The sequence below is a fragment of the Oncorhynchus mykiss genome, chromosome 32 (genome assembly GCF_013265735.2).
Source record: "Oncorhynchus mykiss isolate Arlee chromosome 32, USDA_OmykA_1.1, whole genome shotgun sequence".
In the NCBI taxonomy this organism is placed as follows: Eukaryota; Metazoa; Chordata; class Actinopteri; order Salmoniformes; family Salmonidae; genus Oncorhynchus; species Oncorhynchus mykiss.
Genome location: NC_050572.1, coordinates 23,528,478 through 23,544,497, shown reverse-complemented (window position 1 = coordinate 23,544,497; position 16,020 = coordinate 23,528,478). Strand labels below are relative to the sequence as shown.

At 43.7% G+C, this 16,020-nt stretch overlaps 1 protein-coding gene across 1 annotated transcript in view; it reads right to left on the bottom strand.

The window, feature by feature from the left end:
• Positions 1–3,685: 3,685 nt before the first annotated feature.
• Positions 3,686–16,020, bottom strand: part of LOC110488130 (neurexophilin-1) — a 65,039-nt gene continuing 52,704 nt past the window's right edge. The window contains exon 2 of the mRNA XM_021560163.2: positions 3,686–5,922. Within this exon, the coding sequence (XP_021415838.1) occupies positions 5,167–5,922 (756 nt within the window). The 3' untranslated portion in view covers positions 3,686–5,166. The remainder of the gene's footprint in view (positions 5,923–16,020) is intronic.

Genomic DNA, 16,020 nt, shown 5'->3' with positions numbered 1-16,020 from the left:
GACGATGTGTAAAACATGAAGACTGATCATGAAGATGTGTAAAACATGAAGACTAACCATGAAGATGTGTAAAACATGAAGACTAACCATGAAGATGTGTAAAACATAAAGACTAACCATGAAGATGTGTAAAACATAAAGACTGATCATGACGATGTGTAAAACATGAAGACTAACCATGAAGATGTGTAAAACATGAAGACTAACCATGAAGATGTGTAAAACATGAAGACTAACCATGAAGATGTGTAAAACATGAAGACTAACCATGAAGATGTGTAAAACATGAAGACTGACCATGAAGATGTGTAAAACATAAAGACTGATCATGACGATGTGTAAAACATGAAGACTAACCATGAAGATGTGTAAAACATGAAGACTAACCATGAAGATGTGTAAAACATGAAGACTAACCATGAAGATGTGTAAAACATGAAGACTAACCATGAAGATGTGTAAAACATGAAGACTAACCATGAAGATGTGTAAAACATGAAGACTGATCATGAAGATGTGTAAAACATGAAGACTGATCATGAAGATGTGTAAAACATGAAGACTAACCATGAAGATGTGTAAAACATGAAGACTAACCATGAAGATGTGTAAAACATGAAGACTAACCATGAAGATGTGTAAAACATGAAGACTGACCATGAAGATGTGTAAAACATAAAGACTAATCATGAAGATGTGTAAAACATGAAGACTAACCATGAAGATGTGTAAAACATGAAGACTAACCATGAAGATGTGTAAAACATGAAGACTAACCATGAAGATGTGTAAAACATGAAGACTAACCATGAAGATGTGTAAAACATGAAGACTGATCATGAAGATGTGTAAAACATGAAGACTGATCATGAAGATGTGTAAAACATGAAGACTAACCATGAAGATGTGTAAAACATAAAGACTGATCATGAAGATGTGTAAAACATGAAGACTAACCATGAATATGTGTAAAACATGAAGACTAACCATGAAGATGTGTAAAACATGAAGACTAACCATGAAGATGTGTAAAACATGAAGACTAACCATGAAGATGTGTAAAACATGAAGACTAACCATGAAGATGTGTAAAACATGAAGACTGACCATGAAGATGTGTAAAACATAAAGACTGATCATGAAGATGTGTAAAACATGAAGACTAACCATGAAGATGTGTAAAACATGAAGACTAACCATGAAGATGTGTAAAACATGAAGACTAACCATGAAGATGTGTAAAACATGAAGACTAACCATGAAGATGTGTAAAACATGAAGATGAACCATGAAGATGTGTAAAACATGAAGACTGATCATGAAGATGTGTAAAACATAAAGACTGATCATGAAGATGTGTAACCATACAATAAACCATGTTCATCTGTAAACTAAAAACAGTTACACTCGGAGTCAATAATTTTGCGTCGGGCTGTTAGTAAAGACGTGAAAGGCGGGCTGTTAGTAAAGACGTGAAAGGCTTGAGGGGGGCTGGACTCATAGACAGTAGAGTTGTATATTTTTGTTTATGAGCACCTACAGTTGTGTGGACAAGCACAGCCACCAATGGAGTGAATAGGCTAGAAGAGTCCCTTTCCCCCCATGCCAAGGAACTGACTAGCTAGAGAAAGGGGGATACCTAATCAGCTGTAAAACTGAAATGTGCCTGCCGTATTGAACCCAAAACCTCTGAATCAGACCGGTGCAGGGGGTTGGCCTTAATCAATATCCATGTTGGGAACAGTGGGTTAACGGCCTTGCCCAGAAAGACAGAGATTTAACTGGTCAGCTCGGGGATTCGACCCAGCATACTTTCAGTTACAGGCCCAACGCTCCTACTCGCCAGGCTACCTGCTGCCCTGGCAATGTCAGCTACATTTCCTCACACCTCTTTTCTGCTGCGCTGATGTTGGCTGATCGGATAGCATCCTCTTTGAAGTGAAATGGAAAATTGATAGAATAGCATCACTTGTCAACGTTTGATGATATGGCAACCTCATCAGTTGAGAATTTTGTTCCGTTTAAAAATCCTCTGGCTACAGACATTTCGATTTCTTACGCCTCCATGGGACGGTCCTGACGTCCTGAAGTCGCTATGAATTCTGGATATTGTAGTTTGCTTACAACCAGGCGATGTAGATTGCCTGTTTCTATCATTGAGACATAGAAACGCTCATATGTGGCATACAAAAATTCTAAATTTGTATGACATATTAAATGGACATATATAGTGAAATAGAGCAGAGTGACATTTCCATTTAATATTGTCTCGATCAGTGTGGTCAGATAAATTCAATCTGAATTTTATCGATAAAGATAGTGGCTGTATACACACATGAAACAGCAGGGAGCTTCGAGCCCGACTGTGCCGCGAAAGCATGTTCGAACGGCATAGCCCGCGCTTATAAACCGCTCATTGCGCGAAGGAACAGGAACGCGTTCACCGGCCAAGTACATGCACTGTCGTGGATGCGAGGTCCGATCACTTCTGACACCAGTGTAATGAAACAGCAGAGTGCAGGTCTCGAACCCTCGATCTTTGAGCACGAGGTCCGGTGCGCTATCGACTGTGCCGCAACAGCAAGCTCGAGGGGTAGCGTCGATTTCCGTGCTTATAAACCCAGGGTCGTTACACTACTATTCCTTGTGGAGCAATTTGTCTGTAATACAGTATGTTTGAGTGTATACGTTCAAAACATATGCCAAATATCACACATTAGAGTACATCCCTGTAGACTTGTTAAAAGTGAATAATTCAGGGCTAAACTTTAGGAGGCCTACTCCTTAATGAGGCCGGCTGTAAAAGCACCCTGCAGACAGCCGATGAACACACAAACCTGGCACACACTTTAATTACTGATAAATTGTGAGCCAGATAAACGCAGCGAGGAGCGTATTTCTCCTCCAGAGGGTTCTAATCGCTGTAAAGCCGAGTGCTGATCCTAACTGCCGACTACGAGGCTTCCATGGCAGGTGCCACTGCACTGAGGAGTCCCACAACAGACGCTGCTATCTGCTATTGACTCCAAACGGCACTCACTCACAATCTCCTCAATCTCTCTCACAGGGACTGGAACACAACTTGGCTTCCATGCACAACTTATCTCTGTAGACTATAAGGAAAACACGGTATCATAGACCAGAGTGACTCTGGGAAGAATTGAAGCTTAAACTCAGGAAGTATAGAGCTTACTGTTTATGTATTGTATGGTCTTCTGATTGGTCTTGGAGTGAATTTGAATGAATGGTGTGATCAGTTTTGCTTTGATGAAGTTGGAAAAAGTTTGGTTCTTGTCTTGATCAGGAAGATCAAGGCCCAATTCTAAGAAGTTCCGGCATTTATAGGCTCTATAAGGAATGGTAGATCAGGATAACATTTATTTTTATACATCTTTTTAAAACGTTACAGATTATGTGACATTATGATGCGCTAAGAAAAGCATGGAGCTCAGTTTGATCTGTATCTTTGGAGTGAGATGTGTGAATACTGAGGAAATCGATTAAATGTATACTATGCACTATTAGGTACAGCATGTTGGAAGACTCTATTAAGTTGAGAATAATTATTGCACATGCTTCAATGTCTGGCAATTGAGATATCCTTTAATATCTATTGACCTTGAAATCCTACCATCATTATAATCATTGAGACATGCATATAAAGAAATCACACTCAAGAACATTAAACTGATAAAACGTCCAGTCTTTTTATTCATATCTACACCTCCATCCCATCCGTCCCCCATAAATAAATGTTTTAGTCATACAGTTGATGAGTACGTATAATATATTTAGACAGTTTTACAGCGTATGTACAGGGTAGCTGTTTTCAAGGATTCACGTCTACATCATCAGCAACATCAGTGTCTTTGTTTGAGGAACCAATAATGAGTATTCATGGAATGAGAGAGAAAGGGAGAGAGAGTGAGTGAGTGAGTGAGTGAGTGAGTGAGAGCGAGAGAGCAAGAGAACGAGAAAGAGAGAGTTTGTGGGAAGAGGGAGACAGCTTTATGTGGGCATATACAGACGCAGGTCAATTCGGGATAAACTATGTACAATACAAACCATTCATACAAATTAGGCTCTCTAAGACATAAAATTCATTACATTACATGTTTTATTAAGTCAATGACAATGAGCAAAGCCCCAAGTCAATCATAACTGAATATTAACAATAAACCTCATAAGGCTGTGATTTTCTAATAATAATCTGAGCCAAGATTTATACAGGGACACTCCAAATAAGCTGAAGAATGAACAGCATCATTTCTGAACATGTAAAATGCTTAATTTTTTAAATCTTTTTTTATAAAACATGCCTGCGGGAGAAGCCTGCTCAATGCTAGCTCAATGCTAAGTCCGTCAGGCCATGGGACCATCTCCACCTGATGCTTCGATTGCACACCGACACACTCCTCTTCTTCAGCTCTCTCGCCTTTGGGGTCAAAGGGTTTGGAAATGTGTGGGGATCTTGAAGGCCTTCAAGGATAAGAGTCTGGACTGTTATTTCTGAGAGAGCGGAATTGAACTACTTTGAATGAAGAGTATTGCAGGTGCAAACAAAACACAGGATCCTGTACGTTGCAGTCCAATTGGTAGCTCACAGACCTGAACTTTCATACAGAAAGTTGGCCCTAAGGAGCAAAGTAAGAAATACTCAAAGGAGAAAATCTAGGCATTTAGAAACAAACTGGACCAAGCAAATTTACCTAACATAACATAAAAAGTTGTTACAAACTAATAAGACTTACATGAAATGCTGATTTTACTTAGTTACAAATGGAACTATCAACCTCAAATATGTACACATTATGCATCTATGAAATCATTGATGGAAAAAAGGTATGAAAACAATCAAACAAATGGATTATAATCAATATTATTTGTTTAGTCCTATTATTTGTATACTAATAACATAATTATAATTATACAAATAATAATGGTTTTGCACAACATTTGAAAGAAAAAAAGTACTGCTCCCATAAATATTCACTTTCTGTATTGTCATCAAAAGTCTTCATTTCATATATAGGTAATTCATTCATTTTACACATTCTTTTATGTTCAGAACATTACAGCTAACATATATTTCTCTGGGTGGGGAAAAATAAGAAGCCCCACTAAGTAACTTTCTGCTCCACATTGGGGTTGTTGTTGTGGGAGTGGTCAGCCAGAGGGGAAGTAGGGAGTTTCACTGTGGTAGTTGTAGTCCGGACAGACTTTCTGCACCAGCTTGTAGTCAGTGCTGTAGAAGGAGATGTAGATGCAGATTACTTTAAAGGGCTTGGAACAGAGCCAGGAGACGTGGCTCTGAGTCTGCTCCTGGTAACATGTCTTGGACGGGTCGAAGTTACACAGCGTGTTCCTGGCACCCTTCTCCACCTTCTCGTACTCGATGCGGCAGTTGAAGGACTTGGAGTCCTTGGCGTCAATCACGGACTGCTGGGCTGCCACGTCGAACTCCACGATCTTCGTTGGCGGGACGAGACTCACAGACACGTTTCCCTGGCCTGTGGAGTTGTGTCTGAAGTAGACGCTGAAGGTTCCGTTGCCGTGGTCCACAATCTTCCCGGTGATGAGGAGGTTGAGCTTGACTGTCTTGATGTTGGAGTGGAAGTCTCCCCAGCCAAACATCTTCTTGAACTTGCCTGTCTTGACCATAGGCCGCCGTTTGGCTCTAGGTCTAGAATCATGGAGGTCGGTGGAGTTCCTCAGCCAGTCCCAGAGGTCCTGCTCGGAGTAGGGTTCCGGGGTGTCGTAGCGCAGGTCCAGGGCCGTGGTGTTCTCTTTGCCATGGAGAGTCTGTGACAGCAACCTGCTGATTGACAGGTCCTTGCCGCTTTCTGTCCATATGTGTTTTAACGTTGACTTGGGGCTGCCCGATTTGAGGAGGTCTCCTTTGGAAGCATGTACACTTGTCACCTGAAACAAAGAGAGAAGAGGAGATACGTTTCTCTAACTGGTTTGTCATAAATTTAGAGGCTGTTACAGGAGACACGGTAGTACTAAAGACAATTAAACATTTATCTAAACAGGCAACGAGACAGATATTAATATCAGATTCGGAAAATATTGACTTCACATTCAGGCCCAGCACACAGCTTTCTACAAAACTGACCGATCAAAAGGGATTCTAAAGTAGGGAGATACTGGTAATCCATCTTCCAACAATCTTCAATTTAAAAAAGTAGCAGACAGCCCCCATTTGGGATTTAGAATGTGAGAGACAGAACACAGCGATCCACACTCTCTCTCTCTCTCTCTCTCTCTCTCTCTCTCTCTCTCTCTCTCTCTCTCTCTCTCTCTCTCTCTCTCTCTCTCTCTCTCTCTCTCTCTCTCTCTCTCTCTCTCTCTCTCTCTCTCTCTCTCTCTCTCTCTCTCTCTCTCTCTCTCTCTCTCTCTCTCTCTCTCTCTCTCTCTCTCTCTCTCTCTCTCTCTCTCTCTCTCTCTCTCTCTCTCTCTCTCTCTCTCTCTCTCTCTCTCTCTCTCTCTCTCTCTCTCTCTCTCTCTCTCTCTCTCTCTCTCTCTCTCTCTCTCTCTCTCTCTCTCTCTCTCTCTCTCTCTCTCTCTCTCTCTCTCTCTCTCTCTCTCTCTCTCTCTCTCTCTTTGTCAGTCAGATAGTAGAAGGGATTTCCACTTGGCTCCCCCAGATAGATAAATGCAGTGGCTATTCAGTGAATAAAGACCAGACTATTAAACACAGAGCGCTGCTTGGATTGATGATTGATGAACCCCCAGGATTTCACCATTTAGCCAAGATGAGCGGAATTAGGTTCATTCAGGCCCCGGCGGCGGAAAGTGACATTGATTGGCTGATTTCTACTGTAAGACATGACAGCAGATCCGTCTTGCCCAGGGTTTTTGCATTTTGTGGGCCGAGGCACTCCGGGGTCGATATGTAGAAAATAAGGTTTCGCTACCAATAAGTTTGCTCTTTGGACATGAATTTACTTCCTCCCTACAGACAAGTTTAAACATATCATTGTGTAGGGGGGAAATATGCCTATATGGTTCACATAAGGCGCTTGGTGTAGAGAGAAAAAAATAAACAAAATCAAACGTTGAATGACCTGGGGTGTGTTTTGAATTGCACATTAAAAGCCATTTGAACCTAGCTTGGAGTAGAGTAGAACATTATCATATCATTTCTGTAGGAAGCGTTCTTTGCGCACTGGCAGAAGTGGGATCTTAATTTGAGCTAGTTTGCTACAACAGGAAAATAATCCTGCAGCAACAGGAAATGTGAATAATTATGTGGATTATAATGAATAATTATAGTAGTTACAGGTGACATTTTACAACCTCTATTTTAGCCTTGTTTCTATTGACCACAGGGTAATGGGTACAGTATTCCACTCTGAACCTGCGTATGAAGAATAGCCTTAAGCCCTGACTGCTTGAAATACCTTGAAATACCAAATTCATTAGTTCCCATTAAACTACATATTGCTACTAAACATACACAATTTCATTGATTACATGAGGAGATTACAATACAAATGTATTGATCAGAAATCTTCTCTGCATCTGGTTTAAGTCAATGGAAATGTTTACAGATGAATTGAGATAAAATATGAAGGAAGATTAGCCTACTGAACAGGGCCGAATAGATGGATGTTGATTAAGGCAGCCCTCCGCAACACTCTAATTCAGAGGGGTTGGGTTAAATGCGGAAGACACATTTCAGTTGAATGCATTCAGTTGCACAACTGACTAGGTATCCCCTTTCCCTTTACTTTCCCTTTAATGGCATATGCAATAATGTGTATTTTTTGTTGTTGTTGAGCTCATTCATTTGCATGATGTGATGGCACACTAAAATGTGGATATTTATCCATACTTACTGTTTGTCCATTGTCCTCTATAGACAGCCACCACACAATATACACACACACATCGATCTATGAAGCTTTGGGCAGTTTATCTGACTTCATCATCCAGCATGCGTTGGGCCTTGGGCCAATGTGTTTGACTCCATTTTACAGCATGCTTTGGGCCATGGGCCAGTGTGTCTGCTGAGGCTCAGTGCTGCCAGATGGGTAGTTTACCTTGGGGGACGGAGGGTGCATCTGGTAAACATGGACAGCACTCTGGCCAGCAGAGGCCTGAGCCTCACAGCTGACTATAGGCCAGGCTCAGACAGATGGCTTCCCCTGGGCCTAGGCTATAGGTATAGGGAGATGGCTGGGTCAGAGAGAGCTGTACATGCTCTGTGTGTTCAGGATGTAAGTCATTACACAACGCAACAGCAGTCGACACAGTGGTTCATCAATCATCAACAGCAGATGCTATGGAATGACACACACATACATGTACGCACACATGAACCCATAAATGCACAAACACACACATAAAAACACACACACGCACTATAGCAGGATACCATTTGACCCAAGCAGCAAGAAGACTAATGTGCACCTATAGTGGCTGGTTGAACTCCACTCCAGGTCACAATACTGTTAGTCTGTCTCTACTGCAAGCTAGCTGATAACCATCACAACTCAGCTAGCTGATAACCATCACAACTCAGCTAACCGATAACATCACAACTCAGATAGCCAAAAACCATCACAACTCAGCTAGCGGATAACCATCACAACTCAGCAAGCTGATAACCATCACAACTCAGCTACCTGATAACCATCACAATTCAGCTATCTGATAACCATCACAACTCAGCTAGCTGATAACCACCACATCTCAGCTACCTGATACCCATCACATCTGACTTCCGGCGCCGACAGAGATGGCCGCCTCGCTTCGCGTTCCTAGGAAACTATGCAGTTTTTTGTTTTTTTACGTGTTATTTCTTACATTAGTACCCCAGGTCATCTTAGGTTTCATTACATACAGTCGAGAAGAACTACTGAATATAAGATCAGCATCAACTCACCATCAGTACGACCAAGAATATGTTTTTCGCGACGCGGATCCTGTGTTCTGCCTTACAAACAGGACAACGGAGTGGATCCTATGCAGCGACCCAAAAAAAAAAAAAAAAAAAAAAAAAAAAAAAAAAAAAAAAAAAAAAAAACGACTCCGAAAGAGAGGGAAACGAGGCGGTCTTCTGGTCAGACTCCGGAGACGGGCACAGCGCGCACCACTCCCTAGCATTCTTCTTGCCAATGTCCAGTCTCTTGACAACAAGGTTGATGAAATCCGAGCAAGGGTAGCATTCCAGAGGGACATCAGAGACTGTAACGTTCTTTGCTTCACGGAAACGTGGCTTACTGGAGAGACGCAATCCGAAGCGGTGCAGCCAACAGGTTTCTCCACGCATCGCGCAGACAGGAAAAAACATCTTTCTGGTAAAAAGAGGGGCGGGGGCGTATGCCTTATGACTAACGTGACATGGTGCGATGAAAGAAACATACAGGAACTCAAATCCTTCTGTTCACCTGATTTAGAATTCCTCACAATCAAATGTAGACCGCATTATATACCAAGAGAATTCTCTTCAATTATAATCACAGCCGTATATATCCCCCCCCAAGCAGACACATCGATGGCTCTGAACGAACTTTATTTAACTCTCTGCAAACTGGAAACAATTTATCCGGAGGCTGCATTCATTGTAGCTGGGGATTTTAACAAGGCTAATCTGAAAACAAGACTCCCCAAATTTTATCAGCATATCGATTGCGCAACCAGGGGAGGAAAGACCTTGGACCATTGTTACTCTAACTTCCGCGACGCATATAAGGCCCTGCCCCGCCCCCCTTTCGGAAAAGCTGACCACGACTCCATTTTGTTGATCCCTGCCTACAGACAGAAACTAAAACAAGAGGCTCCCACGCTGAGGTCTGTCCAACGCTGGTCCGACCAAGCTGACTCCACACTCCAAGACTGCTTCCATCACGTGGACTGGGAGATGTTTCGTATTGCGTCAGATAACAACATTGACGAATACGCTGATTCGGTGTGCGAGTTCATTAGAACGTGCGTTGAAGATGTCGTTCCCATAGCAACGATTAAAACATTCCCTAACCAGAAACCGTGGATTGATGGCAGCATTCGTGTGAAACTGAAAGCGCGAACCACTGCTTTTAATCAGGGCAAGGTGTCTGGTAACATGACCGAATACAAACAGTGCAGCTATTCCCTCCGCAAGGCTATCAAACAAGCTAAGCGCCAGTACAGAGACAAAGTAGAATCTCAATTCAACGGCTCAGACACAAGAGGCATGTGGCAGGGTCTACAGTCAATCACGGACTACAGGAAGAAACCCAGCCCAGTCACGGACCAGGATGTCTTGCTCCCAGGCAGACTAAATAACTTTTTTGCCCGCTTTGAGGACAATACAGTGCCACTGACACGGCCTGCAACGAAAACATGCGGTCTCTCCTTCACTGCAGCCGAGGTGAGTAAGACATTTAAACGTGTTAACCCTCGCAAGGCTGCAGGCCCAGATGGCATCCCCAGCCGCGCCCTCAGAGCATGCGCAGACCAGCTGGCCGGTGTGTTTACGGACATATTCAATCAATCCCTATACCAGTCTGCTGTTCCCACATGCTTCAAGAGGGCCACCATTGTTCCTGTTCCCAAGAAAGCTAAGGTAACTGAGCTAAATGACTACCGCCCCGTAGCACTCACATCCGTCATCATGAAGTGCTTTGAGAGACTAGTCAAGGACCATATCACCTCCACCCTACCTGACACCCTAGACCCACTCCAATTTGCTTACCGCCCAAATAGGTCCACAGACGATGCAATCTCAACCACACTGCACACTGCCCTAACCCATCTGGACAAGAGGAATACCTATGTGAGAATGCTGTTCATCGACTACAGCTCGGCATTCAACACCATAGTACCCTCCAAGCTCGTCATCAAGCTCGAGACCCTGGGTCTCGACCCCGCCCTGTGCAACTGGGTACTGGACTTCCTGACGGGCCGCCCCCAGGTGGTGAGGGTAGGCAACAACATCTCCTCCCCGCTGATCCTCAACACTGGGGCCCCACAAGGTTGCGTTCTGAGCCCTCTCCTGTACTCCCTGTTCACCCACGACTGCGTGGCCACGCACGCCTCCAACTCAATCATCAAGTTTGCGGACGACACAACAGTGGTAGGCTTGATTACCAACAACGATGAGACGGCCTACAGGGAGGAGGTGAGGGCCCTCGGAGTGTGGTGTCAGGAAAACAACCTCACACTCAACGTCAACAAAACTAAGGAGATGATTGTGGACTTCAGGAAACAGCAGAGGGAACACCCCCCTATCCACATCGATGGAACAGTAGTGGAGAGGGTAGCAAGTTTTAAGTTCCTCGGCATACACATCACAGACAAACTGAATTGGTCCACTCACACAGACAGCATCGTGAAGAAGGCGCAGCAGCGCCTCTTCAACCTCAGGAGGCTGAAGAAATTCGGCTTGTCACCAAAAGCACTCACAAACTTCTACAGATGCACAATCGAGAGCATCCTGGCGGGCTGTATCACCGCCTGGTATGGCAACTGCACCGCCCTCAACCGTAAGGCTCTCCAGAGGGTAGTGAGGTCTGCACAACGCATCACCGGGGGCAAACTACCTGCCCTCCAGGACACCTACACCACCCGATGTCACAGGAAGGCCATAAAGATCATCAAGGACATCAACCACCCGAGCCACTGCCTGTTCACCCCGCTATCATCCAGAAGGCGAGGTCAGTACAGGTGCATCAAAGCTGGGACCGAGAGACTGAAAAACAGCTTCTATCTCAAGGCCATCAGACTGTTAAACAGCCACCACTAACACTGAGTGGCTGCTGCCAACACACTGACACTGACTCAACTCCAGCCACTTTAATAATGGGAATTGATGGGAAATGATGTAAATATATCACTAGCCACTTTAAACAATGCTACCTTATATAAATGTTACTTACCCTACATTATTCATCTCATACGCATACGTATATACTGTACTCTATATCATCGACGGTATCCTTATGTAATACATGTATCACTAGCCACTTTATACTATACTATGCCACTTTGTTTACATACTCATCTCATTGTACATACTGTACCCGATACCATCTACTGTATCTTGCCTATGCTGCTCTGTACCATCACTCATTCATATATCCTTATGTACATATTCTTTATCCCCTTACACTGTGTACAAGACAGTAGTTTTGGAATTGTTAGTTAGATTACTTGTTATTACTGCATTGTCGGAACTAGAAGCACAAGCATTTCGCTACACTCGCATTAACATCTGCTAACCATGTGTATGTGACAAATAAAATTTGATTTGATTTGATTTGATTTGATCTCAGCTACCTGATAGCCATCACAACTTAGCTAGCTGATAACCATCACAACTCAGCTAGCTGATAACCATCACAACTCAGCTAGCTGATAATCATCACATCTCAGCTACCTGATAACCCTCACAACTCAGCTAGCTGATTACCATCACAACTCAGCTGGCTGATAACCATCACAACTCAGCTACCTGATAACCATCACATCTCAGCTACCTGATACCCATCACATCTCAGCTACCTAATGCCCATCACAACTCAGCTAGCTGATAACCATCACAACTCAGCTAGCTGATAACCATCACAACTCAGCTAACCGATAATCATCACATCTCAGCTGCCTGATAACCCTCACAACTCAGCTAGCTGATTACCATCACAACTCAGCTAGCTGATAAACATCACAACTCAGCTAGCCGATAATCATCACATCTCAGCTACCTGATAACCCCCATAACTCAGCTAGCTGATAGCCAACACAACTCAGCTAGCTGATAGCCATCACATCTCAGCTAGCTGATAACCATCACAACTCAGCTAGCTGATAACCATCACAACTCAGCTACCTGATACCCATCACATCTCAGCTACCTGATACCATCACAACTCAGCTAGCTGATAACCATCACAACTCAGCTAGCTGATAGCCATCAAAACTCAGCTAGCTGATAGCCATCACAACTCAGCTAGCTGACAGCCATCACAACTCAGCTAGCTGATAACCATCACATCTCAGCTAGCTGATAACCATGACAACTCCGCTACCTGATACCCATCACATCTCACCTACCTGATATCCATCACATCTCAGCTACCTAATGCCCATCACAACTCAGCTAGCTGATACCCATCACATCTCAGCTACCTGATACCATCACAACTCAGCTAACCGATAACATCACAACTCAGATAGCCAAAAACCATCACAACTCAGCTAGCGGATAACCATCACAACTCAGCAAGCTGATAACCATCACAACTCAGTTACCTGATAACCATCACAATTCAGCTAGCTGATAACCATAACAACTCAGCTAGCTGAAAACCATCACATCTCAGCTACCTGATACCCATCACATCTCAGCTACCTGATAGCCATCACAACTTAGCTAGCTGATAACCATCACAACTCAGCTAGCTGATAACCATCACAACTCAGCTAGCTGATAACCATCACAACTCAGCTAGCCGATAATCATCACATCTCAGCTACCTGATAACCCTCACAACTCAGCTAGCTGATTACCATCACAACTCAGCTAGCTGATAAACATCACAACTCAGCTAGCCGATAATCATCACATCTCAGCTACCTGATAACCCTCACAACTCAGCTAGCTGATAGCCATCACAACTCAGCTAGCTGATAGCCATCACATCTCAGCTAGCCGATACCCATCACATCTCAGCTAGCCGATAACCATCACAACTCAGCTAGCTGATAACCATCACAACTCAGCTAGCTGATAACCATCACATCTCAGCTACCTGATACCCATCACATCTCAGCTACCTGATACAATCAAAACTCAGCTAGCTGATAACCATCACAACTCAGCTAGCTGATAGCCATCAAAACTCAGCTAGCTGATAGCCATCACAACTCAGCTAGCTGATAGCCATCACAACTCAGCTAGCTGATAACCATCACATCTCAGCTAGCTGATAACCATGACAACTCCGCTACCTGATAACCATCACATCTCAGCTACTTGATAACCATCACATCTCAGCAACCTGATAACCATCACATCTCAGCTACTTGATAACCATCACATCTCAGCTACCTGAGAACCATCACATCTCAGCTACCTGAGAACCATCACATCTCAGCTACCTGATAACCATCACATCTCAGCTACCTGATAACCATCACAACTCAGCTAGCTGAAAACCATCACAACTCAGCTAGCCGATAACCATCACAAGTCAGCTAGCCGATAACCATCACAACTCAGCTAGCCGATAACCATCACATCTCAGCTAGCTGATAACCATGACAACTCCGCTACCTGATACCCATCACATATAAGCTATCTGATATCCATCACATCTCAGCTACCTAATGCCCATCACAACTCAGCTAGCTGATACCCATCACATCTCAGCTACCTGATACCATCACAACTCAGCTAGCTGATAACCATCACAACTCAGCTAGCTGATAAACATCACAACTCAGCTAGCTGATAACCATCAAAACTCAGCTAGCTGATAGCCATCACAACTCAGCTAGCTGATAGCCATCACAACTCAGCTAGCTGATAACCATCACATCTCAGCTAACTGATAACCATGACAACTCAGCTAGCTGATAACCATCACATCTCAGCTACCTAATTCCCATCACAACTCAGCTAGCTAATAGCCATCACAACTCAGCTAGCTGATAACCATCACATCTCAGCTAGCTGATAACCACCACAACTCAGCTAGCTGATAGCCATCACAACTCAGTTAGCTGATAACCATCACAACTCAGCTAGCTGATAACCATCACAACTTAGTTTACCTGATACCCATCACATCTCAGCTACCTAATGCCCATCACAACTCAGCTAGCTGACAACCATCACAACTCAGCTACCTGATAATCATCACATCAAAGCTACTTGATAACCATCACAACTCAGCTACCTGATAACCATCACATCTCAGCTACCTGATAACCATCTCATCTCCGCTACTCGATAACCATCACACCTCAACTACCTGATAACCATTGCATCTCAGCTACCTGATAACCATCACATCTCAGCTACCTGATAACCATCACATCTCAGCTAGCTGATAGCCATCACAACTCAGCTAGCTGATAGCCATCACAACTCAGCTAGCTGATAACCATCACATCTCAGCTACCTGATTCTCATCTCAGCTACCTGATAACCATCACACCTCAGCTACCTGATAACCATCACATCTCAGCTACCTGATAACCATCACATCCCAGCTACCTGATAACCATCACATCTCAGCTACCTGATAACCATCACATCTCAGCTACCTGATAACCATCACATCTCAGCTACCTGACAACCATCACATCTCAGCAACCTGACAACCATCACATCCCAGCTACCTGATAACCATCACATCTCAGCTACCTGATAACCATCACATCTCAGCTACCTGAGAACCATCACATCTCAGCTACCTGATAACCATCACATCTCAGCTACCTGATAACCATCACATCTCAGCTACCTGACAACCATCACATCTCAGCTACCTGACAACCATCACATCGCAGCAACCTGACAACCATCACATCCCAGCTACCTGATAACCATCACATCTCAGCTACCTGATAACCATCACATCTCAGCTACCTGAGAACCATCACATCTCAGCAACCTGATAACCATCACATCTCAGCTACTTGATAACCATCACATCTCAGCAACCTGATAACCATCACATCTCAGCTACCTGATAACCATCACATCTCAGCTACCTGACAACCATCACATCTCAGCTACCTGACAACCATCACATCTCAGCAACCTGACAACCATCACATCTCAGCTACCTGATAACCATCACATCTCAGCTACCTGAGAACCATCACATCTCAGCAACCTGATAACCATCACATCTCAGCTACTTGATAACCATCACATCTCAGCAACCTGATAACCATCACATCTCAGCTACTTGATAACCATCACATCTCAGCTACCTGAGAACCATCACATCTCAGCTACCTGAGAACCATCACATCTCAGCTACCTGATAACCATCACATCTCAGCTACCTGATAACCATC